Source organism: Rhineura floridana, chromosome 12 (assembly GCF_030035675.1).
Source record: "Rhineura floridana isolate rRhiFlo1 chromosome 12, rRhiFlo1.hap2, whole genome shotgun sequence".
NCBI lineage: Eukaryota > Metazoa > Chordata > Lepidosauria > Squamata > Rhineuridae > Rhineura > Rhineura floridana.
In genome coordinates this window covers 5,671,503-5,682,018 of record NC_084491.1, presented here as the reverse complement: position 1 = coordinate 5,682,018, position 10,516 = coordinate 5,671,503, and the positions used below count along the sequence as shown (strand labels likewise).

The window sequence follows — 10,516 nt, the reverse complement described above, 5'->3', positions numbered from 1 at the left end:
ATGGCGGGCAAAGCCAGAATATAAAACTGTGAATAGCTTAATTGTAAATTTGCTTAATTAACATTTTCTCATCACAACATTTGAATTGCTCCAGTACACAGCTCTAATCTTTAAAAATTATGGAATACATGCAGGCCTATTAGGAGGGGATGCCCCATAACCAAGGAAAGGAGTGTTGCCTTTTTATTTAATCCTTCAATTTTGAGAGACAGGCGGCACCAAAAAGATCGACTCATGAGGCTGTCATACCAATCGGTTACTTTTATTAGAGGTTTGGTTCTGTAAAAACACTAGCTTTAATTAAAAGCACAAGGAAGTCCATCAGTAGCCATGCGTAACAGGCCTCGCTGGCCCCAGGATGAGACCAAAGGGGTCTTCATGCACAATTCCATCCTTCCCCATCCCACAGATAGAGGCCCCTGCAACCCACGGCTGCTAAGGAGAGGTGCTTCCTTGTTTTAGCCCTATGTCTGCCCAACCCAACCTGGGAGTCTCGCTTCTTCTTTTCCAAGTGAAACTTATTATAAAAGCATCAGATGCTTAAACTCACAAACAAGAGGGTGAGGGATGCACCCAATTTTTCACTGGCACAGAAGTGGTTCTCTGAGGTTAATTATACACAACATCGAGTATCACTTACGATTCATTCTGCCTTGCGTTATTTGAGGACAGTGCAGGGAGCACAACCCTCTCCCTACAGAAGGAGGAATCATGGGTGCTCATCGGTGATCTGCTTCAAGACAACTCAATTTATGTGGGCACATCTTTGGAAGGAGAACATGGACACACTCCTTCACTTCACATGGAACGCACAAGGCCTGTGTAGCAGGCATGTTGGAATGTTATCTCTACCCCCCAGCAATCTGAGGGCACCATCAACAAAGAACTTGGCTGAAGCTCACACACTTGTACATTGTGGGTTATGGAAGAAAACCACACCAATGATCAGATTTGAAAAAAAATATCTTAGAACAGCTACAACGGATGCATGCACTGGGCTTCAACTCTACCCCCTCCCCTGAAACTCAAGCAGTTTGTGTTATAAGCTGTTCAACTTTATATTTTTTATCTACTTTTAAAGAAAGTTTTAAAGCTGTTCGCACCAAGAAAAAAGCATGTTAGACACTCCCCTCTGTGAAACATACACGCACAAGTCGAGCATTCCAGCTCTCTTCATGAGTCCCATAAAGGAAACACAATTCCCTCCCCATCACCCAGGAGACCAATTACAGACAAGTCCACAGCCAACAGAGGCCTCTCCAAATCCAGTGGCAGAGACGAAGATCAATTAACTGACAGAGGCACCTCCTGGCTCTGCCGTGAACAACCAGCAATGAGACATCCCAGGGCCCACCAGGCTGCCTTTTCCCTTTCCAAAAAGTCAAGGCAGAACTTGCGTTAATACCATTCGTTTGACAAAAGGAGTCAAAATAACCCCAAGTAGAACTGTAAGCAAGTAACTCAGTAGCAGTTGAACATAACCAAGCCAAAAAGGAAGTGGGAGAAAAAGCCACCAAGCAGCTTAGCAACACAGCCGTCCTTCATTTGGCAGGCAACAGAGACGCTACAAGAGCATCCCTGGCCTCTACTAGGCCCAGTGCCGTTTCCAGCAGCCGAAGGGGCTGCATTCAGTAGCGCCAGAGGGGGAAAGGCACTTCGGCATGAGAGAAACAGGCGAAACACACGCAGGGCCCAAAGAAAGCATCCAGGCCCTGCTAAGGGCACAGAGACGCTGCCCCTAGAAAGTGGCGGCTGCTGAACTGGCTTCACTCCCACGCTGGTGCAGGCATCGCAGGTGCCCGTGTGCCACAATGCCTGCTGAAGGGTCAAGGCAGCAGAGGTCTGGATGTTTTGCAGGGTCACCCCCAAAAGGCACTGGAGAACACCAAGTTGGGGGGGAGAGGAGGGAGGGAAATTCCCCCCACAAACAGGAGGTTTCTCCAGTGCATCCCCACTAGGGAAAAAGAAGATCACCAGAACAGAAATGGCCACACAAAACTGCTTTTCAGAGTTGCCAAGCCTGGCTCCCAATGGCCAACATCAGTGCCCTCTTCCTAAATGGCACCAGGAGGTGGAGAGTGGAAGAAGTTATGGAGACAGGAGGTGACCAGCTGGACTAAGGTTCCAAAGGCATCCCCACAGGCTCCCTCCTTGGGCTTTCCAGCTTGCAAGCCCAGAAGGAAGAGGCTTCAGCTGCCAACTCTTGGGGAAGGGGGGTGAGGAAGCTCTCTCCTTTAAGCATAGTCTATCTGAATAGGGCTGCAGGTCCCTTCGCCCTTGTGCTCCTGGCTGGGCATGTTGGCCTTCCCCTCCTTGCTGCCACACGCGATGGGCTTGGCAGAGGAGATATAGTCCTTCACTTCAATTTCCATGTTCTTGGCTTTCAAAGCCGCCATGTGCAGCTTTTCCAGGAAGTCTGGCATGCCTGGAGAGAAAGAAAGGGGGAGAAATAGTGAATAACTGGGAAGACACTGACTCAGGGAAGTCAGCCCACATTGAGTTGTCTGCATCACTTTGTTTAGGACCATGAAACCAGACCAGGCAGAGGCTCTGTAGGATGGGAAGGTCAAGGTGCATAGTTTTGCAGGGTGCTCCTTGAGCCATCTTTGTCACTTGAGGCCCACGTGGCCTCAGTGGCTCTATGTGCCTATGCCCAGTTTCAGCTGGTGCACCATGACCATTTCTGGACAAAGAAAGCTTGGTCAGTTATCTATGTTCGCTGCAATGTGCTCTACATGGGGCCTCCCTTGACAATGGTCAAGAAGTTGCAACTAATGCAAAATGGGGCCACCAGGCTGCTGGTGGGTACCAAGCATCACTCACATATAATACCAATTTGGAAACAACTATACTGGTTGTCTATTGTCTTCCAGACAAATTTAAGGTGCTTCTGTTAGTACTGAAAGCTCTAAATGACTTGGGTCCTCAGCATTTGAAAGAATACCTCCTCTGATATTATCCTGCCTGTGTGTTTAAGATATTCTCTGGGAAGCCCTGTTTGCCGCCCCCACACTCAGCGAGATCCATGGGTGGGCTCTTTTAGGGGTAGCCCCATGCCTCCGAAATGACCTCTCTGGAGCATGTCTCGCCATGACAACGGCCGTTCTGTCTTTGGCTGAAGATGCACCTCTCTGCTCGAGCTTTGGGGGAAGGGGAGGTACCTTGGAGTGCATTTTTATTGCTGCTGCTGTTTTATCTGTATGGGATTCATGTTGGCTGGTTTTAATATTATTGTTTAATTTCTTATTTTATTTATTTAAAATATGAATATGTGACTTAATCATTTGCACTTCTACATAAAAACAAATCATACACAGAACAAACATAAAGCGAATGTTTATATGGGAAGTTAGTCAATACGTAAAAACAAACGAATGTGCACCACTTAAGTTCATACTTCTATCCTCAGAGTCCTTATTTCTGGGACTTGCTGAAGGCACATGGGAGCATCTGACATGTGTAAGATGGTCATATCAGTCACCCATTGCTGACTGTGCTAGGAAGGCAAACAGCACCCCATGGCCCCTGCAGAGCACAATGTCTTTGGTGCTTTAAGAAATGGAGGGAGGGTGAACTCCTCAGACCGAAAGCCTATGCATACTTGAGCCAAGTCCCACAAAGCTCACAGCGTCTTCAGTTCCACGTATACAGTGGGAATTTAAAAGTGTTCAATGCAGGACTGCAAAAGATGTTCAACATGGACATCTCTTGTTAAAGGCAAAAAAAAGGGGTGCAGGACCAATTTTCCTTCCCAAAACAGAAGGGAAACAAGCTTGGTGTTTAAAGGCTGCTGGCCAGCAGCACTGAAGTATCATCAAGCCCTACCAGCCATCACGCTGAATCAGGACTTCTGGGGTTCTAAAGGGCTGCTTATGTCAGGCAGACACTAGCACCAAATGATTTCTCCTAGTTTATCAGGTTTTAGAACACAGCAGTCCCTTCCAGTCAAATGTCTTTGAACAGCCCATGTTTAGTAAGGCAGCCTTTGCCAATCTGGTGTGCTGCAGATGTTTCGGACTGCAACTCCGAACTCTGATGTAAGTTGTAGTCCAAAACCTCTAGAGAGCACCAGGTTGGCAAAGGCTGTACTAAAGAGTACTCTGTTCTTGATAGTCCAGACCATGTCTCTGACAGTAAGTTTTTCAGGGATTATTATTATTAAATTTATATCCTGCCCTTCCTCCCAAAAGGAACCCTAGGGGAGTAAACCACAAGCAACAAAACAGCGTAAAAACACCCTTCAGCCTCCAGATTTAGAACATGAGTCCTTCTTTTGAATCCAGAGCAAGTATTACAGATCCGCTGCCAGAGAGTCCCTCTGGTCAACACATATAGCATGAAACGGAAAGTTGAACTTACTGTGGAGAGTCCTTCTGGTCAGCGGAGAGTTAAGCAGACAGGAATGGGTTAACTCCCCCTCCTGGAGGCAGAGTCAGCACTATAAAAAAAGTTTAGTTGGTGGCCAGAAGGGGGAGGAGCCTTCTCCCCTTCTCCAGTTTGTGACTCAGCTGTAAAAAACAGAGTACTGAGCAGCTGGCCGCTCCACCTACATGACCTTGAGACTTGAACAGTGGATAGAATAAGAACAAACGTTAACAAATCAGCCAGGAAGGGACACAGGAGGCCCTTACTACTCCGTCTAGAGGGTGAGCGATCAGCGGTCGCCTGAGGGTTTCCAGAGAGGTGCCCTCCCCACTCCACAGCCTAGGTTTTGCTGCGGGGTGGGCTGTCTGCTCCACTCTTCGCTGACCAGAAGGACACTTCACGCTAAGTCCAACTTTCTGTTCTCGGTCAGCGGAGGAATGGAGGAGACAGGAATGGGATGTACCTGAGCAGTGACCTCTCGGTCATCCTTGGGTAGGAGCAAACCTAGGCCACCACCTTCTGAAGAACCCTTCTGCCGAAGGCAGCTTCAGAAGAAGCAAACTTACCCACCTTGTAGTGTTTGATGAAGGTGGATAGGTGAGCCCAGGTGGCAGTTTTGCAGATTTCCTCCAGTGGGGCATCCTTGTGGAGCGTCATGGTGATGGCAACCCCTTGAACTGAGTGTGCAATGATCCCTGGAGGGGGAGCTCTCCCTTTTGCTTGATAGGCCTTAACCAAGCAAACCCTCACCCAGCAGCTGATGGTGGACCTGGACACCTTTAATCCCTGAGCCCCCTGTTTAAAGGATATGAACAAGGCCTCGGACCTCCTGAACAGTTCTGTACAGTCCAGGTAGGTCCGAAGTGCCCGCCTGACATTGGGTTTGTGCCACTTCTTCTCCCTGTGATGGACTGGATTGGGCCAGAAATTGGGTAAAGAGATGTCCTGTTTCCTGTGGAAAGGGGAATTGACCTTGGGAGAAAAATGAGGTCAGGGCGAAGAACCACCTTGTTTGGGAGGAAAATGCACAGCTCCTCCCGGAAGGAGAGGGCCCCCAGTTCCCCCACCCTCCTAGCTGAGGTGATTGCCTCAAGAAAAACTGTCTTGAGCGCGAGATCCTTGATTGGTATGGAACGTGCTGGTTCAAATAGATGTTGTGAGAGAGCTCTGAGGACTAACAAAAGATCCCATGAGGGAAACCTGCGTTGCACTGGAGGTGCCAGCAGGGTTCCCCTCAGAGAAAGGGTTTGACTCAAGAGTGAGTGGAAATGGAATGGCCCCCCACCATCAGAAACACACTGCCTAGGGCCACTGCCTGTCTCTTGAGCATGTTGGGGGCCAGCCCCTGGTCCAGATCTTCTTGCAGGAAGTCGAGAATGGTGTGGATGTGACATTCTGCAACAGGTAACTGTTTTCGTCTATACCACCTGTTGAACGCCTTCCAGGTAAGGTCATAAATTCTCTGGGTGGATTGTTTGTGAGATGCCAGAATGGTGGAAACAACCCTGTCCGACAGCCCCTCTTCACTTAGCCACTGCGGCTCAGCCTCCAGGCGTGAAGCTGGAGCCACTCTGGGTCTGGGTGAAGATGGGTCCTTGTGAGAGGAGGTCTGGTCTGGTGGGAAGGCACCACGGTGGGCTGGAGCTGAGGTCCACTAGGTCAGAGAACCACTGTCTCTGTGGCCAGTGTGGAGCCACCATCACCTGGGCCTGGAGAACTCGGATTCCGCAGAGCAGTCTGGACAGTACAGGTAGAGGGGGGAAGGCGTAGATAAGTCCCAGAGGCCAGGGTGCTGACAGGGCATCTATGTCCTGAGCGTGTGGATCCCAGCCTTGTGCCATGAACTGGTCCAGTTGGGCATTCACCGATGAGGTGAACAGGTCCATGCATGAAGGCCCCCACTGCCGAGTGATCTCTAGGAACACATCCCCACTGTCCCTGGTGGACTTGTTCCCGGCTCAGCCAAATGGCTTGTGTGTTCAGGATCCCCTGCACATGTATGGCTAAAATGGAAGCCAAGTGTCTTTCCACCCACTGGAACAGCAGGTTGGTCTTCTCCTGAAGAGGAACTGATTTTGTGTCCCCTTGTTTGCAGACATGCGATTTGGCTGTGACATTGTTGGTGCATACTAGCACACAAGTCTGATAAATAAGAGGTAGGAACTCCTGGAGTGCTAGTCGCATCACTCTGAGCTCCAACCAGTTGATTGACTGGCACCACTCTTGCACTGACCACTTCCCCTGCGCGATATTGGAGCAACAGGTTGCTCCTCAGCCATACAGGTTTGCGTCCATGGTGACTATTGAAACTGTTGGGGATCTGATGAGGCAAATGTCCCCACCACTGGAGGGACTCCCATATATGCCTCTAGAGGGTGATGTGCCAGTTCTGGTGTGGGGTGATCTGGTCCTGACACTGGGCTTGGGGTTCTGATGATGTTCGTTGCCTCCCCCCCCACTGGAGGAGGATGTGGAATGGGTGCACTGGGGGGAAGCATTCCAGGAAGAGTCCCAGGACCCACAGAACTGTTGAGTATTCCTGTAGGTAGTTGGATAGCCCTTGGGGTGAAAGGAATGTGAAGTCTTCTTATGGGACTTGTCCTTCCTGGGAGCGGAAGGAAGAGCCTTTTTATCCTTGGTCTCCACCAGGTGGCACTCAAGAGACTTGCCAAGAAGTTGATTACCCAAGTAAGGCAGAGCTGCAAGGCTGGCTTTGAAGTGAAGGTCCACTTCCCACGGCTTCAGCCAGATATTTCATCTTACTACCACTCCATATCCAAGTGCTCATGTGGAGTACTGTAAGCTGTCCAAGGAGGAATCTGCTAGGAATCCAGCTGTTCTTCCCAATTTGTGCAGCCCCCTGTGATGTCCCTGTATGTAGATATTACTGTAAATATGGTAAGTGCAGGTTTTGTAGGGTAAATGTGGTAAGTAGAGTGAGTGAGAGGGGGGAGTACATGGGCTAGAATGCTGGAGAATGCTGTATTGTGATTGGCTGAGCGTTTGAGTGGCTGAAGGTATAAATGAGAGGATGACAGTTGAGAAAGAAGGTGGTTGGGGACTTCCAGGTGAGCGTCCATGGTGGGTCAATGTTCCCTGAGTGAGCTCTGTATCAGGGAAATTTCAAGTGGTAAATATGCTGTTCAGGAGCATTCCTTTGTGCAGCTAATGATCCTCTCTGGATAAAGAGAGTGCCTGAGATTTACCATAAGTGTCCTGAAACGCTTTTGTTCGTAGGAGACCATCGAGGAGTCGGAAGTTGAATATGAACGGAGCGGAGAACGAGACCTAGGATTACAAACAAGCTTTACCACTTAAAAGAGCCTTGTTTAGGCACAAGATCCGCATACAGCTCACCTTCTTAATCACTTTATTGGAGCTATTTATGTTGGAAGAGAGGTCTACCGAAGGTCAGTTGAAATTCAAGCCTTGGTGAATTACTTTTTTTTACGTGCTAATAACAAAGAAAAATGGTGGTTATAAGAGACTTCATTTAAATTCAAATTGCAAGGAGCTTAAAAGAAACTTGGATATAGAAAGCATGTAATGGATAAGGGGTTTTCATCCTTGAAAACTGAAGACTTTCTGACTCAAAAAGATTGTTTTTTCATCTGATAAATCTGCCTTGCTGGGTTGGATGGCAGATAGTTACAAGCTACAAGCCTGAGCCAGAAGAACAAGAAAAAAAAAAGAAGTTGGGGAGGCTTGTCCCTTTAAATTTTCTACATCATGAATACAAGAAACACAGGCAAGAATGCAGAAAAGGTTATTGAAAGAAGGGGCTCCGCAGATACGCTAGAGAGGTCAAGCCCTTCAGATTTGGTACAGAAAATGATGGAGGAAATGAGATCTATGAAAAGTGATTTACAACAAAACATGGTAAAAATGAGTTTAGATATAAAAGAACAGATGAAACAAGATATGGATAAAATGAATACAGACTTAAGAAAACAAATGAAACAGGATATGACTATAATTATGAAAAAAGAAGTTAATGAGATCAAAGAAACAATAGAACAACTGGTGGGGGAAGTAAAACAAGTTACTGAGAAAATGGGGATTTTAGAGAGCAAAACTGAAGTTTTAACTAGGGAAATGGAAAAAGATTTAGATAATGTGGCATTGTTAGAACTCAGAGAAAAAGAACATTGTTTGAGATTGAGGGTGATTCCTGAGGACTCGGATGAACATATTAGAGAAAAAGTGGTCAAGATTATAGCAAACTTTTTGAAATGGGAGGAAGAAATGACTGAATTGGAGAAAGATAAAGTCTATAGGATAAACACACAATATGCCAGACTGAGAAGTGTTTCAAGAGATGTGTTGGTGCACTTTGTCAGAAAAAGGACTAGAGATATTGTTCTACAGCAACACTTTACTGTTAAAATGCAAGTGGATGATAAAGAAATAATTGTGCTCAAAGAAATTCCCATCAGGATTTTGTGTAAGAGAAAAGACTATATGTTTTTGACAGATAAACTCAAACAAAGTAATATCCAATTTCGATGGGACAAACTGGAAGGTGTTATTTTTATATATAAACACCAGTGGTTCAGAATGAATACTGTACAGAAAGCAAGAGAATGTTTAGAAAGATTTAAAGATAGTATGGAGAAACAACAATGAAAAATATTGAGTAAGCAACGGGAAGGGACTTTCTACCATGTGGTGGACATGTAAACAAGCAAAAACGTTTTGGAGTCAAATATATAAATTAATGCAGAGAATTTTAAAGATTAATATTCAATTTAAACCAGAACTCTTCTTGTTGGGCTTGATGGACATACAATTGGAAAGGAATAATGGAAGAGTGATTCAATATATGGTTACTGCAGCGAGATTACTATATGTGCAAAGATGGAAGGATACAACATTACCAACAATTGAAGAATGGCTACTAAAACTAATGGACCTGGCAGAAATAGATAAGCTGACGTGTCTATTGAGAGAAAAAACAATAGTCACATTTCTCAAGGATTGGGATTCTTTTTTGATTTTTTTGTGAGACACAGAAAATGAATTGGTGATATTGGGATTTGACGATTAATTAGATTATTTAATTGAGAAAAAAGGAGATTATGTAATTTATCAGTGAACAAGGTATCTCTATATGTATCTGTTACAACTGATCGAAGATAGATCGGAAGTCGTCTGTTTCTGCATTTTTCTTTTTTTATTTTTCATTTGTATTTTATTTGTATTTTATTTTCTTCTAAAAAAATAAAAAATATATATTGAGAAAGAAGGTGGTTGGTTAAGGGGAGTTCTGTTGGAGTTGGTTGTGGGTTGGATTACATTTGGCTGGTATTAAGGCAGATTATATATGACTGGAAACATAAAGAGTGACACTATATGAAACCATACGCTTGTTGAACATTCCTAAAGTAATCTTGTTATTTCCTGGTGTTTATAAATAAATAAAAAATACCAAAAGCCTGATCCTTGGCTGGGGCTTTCACAGAGCAGAACGGTAGGCAGGGTAATTACCAAAGTGGAGAAACAGTATCAAATGGTGGCAGAGGTGAAGAGAGAGTGTATCATAATATCCAGGGCAACCCAGGGCTGTATGCTTTATTGGCACAAAGATACAGGGGGGTTGTGGCCTGCAAGTGCACCCAGACACAAAGTAACAATACACTAGAAGGGAGGCTAAGGCGAAGTCCTAAGGCGATATTGTGAAACAGGGAGTGGCTGGTGGTGCTGCCTAGCAGTGGGATCTTGCGAGATCTGTGCTAGAGTCGGTGAGAGAACAAATAAAACCGAGGATCCTGACTGGTGGGACCTCACAGGTGGTGGTCTGAGGTAGGATCCTCACACACCCCTCTGACGTGCCTGGTACCAGGAGGCACTGCTATGAGCAGCGCTTTAGCCCACTTTACCACAGCCAGTGCCAGGAAAGAGTTCGCTGCTGAAGCTCTCATGGCCAATGCGGATGCTTCGTGTGCACATTTTAAGATTGGTCTGAAAGAGTATCCAATCCTGATTTGGGGATAGCTGTCTTGGCCCCGAGGGCAGATACAGGCTTGTCAATGGCCGAGACTTGAAAGGTTGCTATGGTCGTGGCAGGAAATGCATATAGCTTTTTGGACAGGGCATGAGGAGCTTTGGATTTGGCTGGATGATCTCATTCTTCCTTAACAATGTCCTTGAA

The 10,516-nt window shown here is 46.1% G+C and overlaps 1 protein-coding gene and 1 long non-coding RNA gene across 4 annotated transcripts in view; one reads left to right on the top strand and one right to left on the bottom strand.

Annotated features, from left to right (window-relative positions):
* Positions 1 to 246: 246 nt before the first annotated feature.
* The window catches only part of STARD7 (StAR related lipid transfer domain containing 7), a 34,960-nt gene continuing 24,690 nt past the window's right edge, over positions 247 to 10,516 (bottom strand). For both annotated transcript variants that reach the window (XM_061592961.1, XM_061592962.1), the window contains one exon: positions 247 to 2,425. In XM_061592961.1, coding sequence (XP_061448945.1) covers positions 2,235 to 2,425 — 191 coding nt within the window. In that variant the 3' untranslated portion in view covers positions 247 to 2,234. The remainder of the gene's footprint in view (positions 2,426 to 10,516) is intronic.
* LOC133368639 (uncharacterized) lies at positions 4,480 to 9,519 on the top strand. 2 transcript variants are annotated; one of them, XR_009758713.1, is made up of 4 exons: positions 4,480 to 4,646; positions 6,461 to 6,648; positions 7,015 to 7,263; positions 7,603 to 9,519. It is a non-coding gene; the product is annotated as an uncharacterized LOC133368639 (long non-coding RNA). The 2 variants fall into 2 exon arrangements; XR_009758712.1 differs by having other exon boundaries at positions 4,480 to 6,648.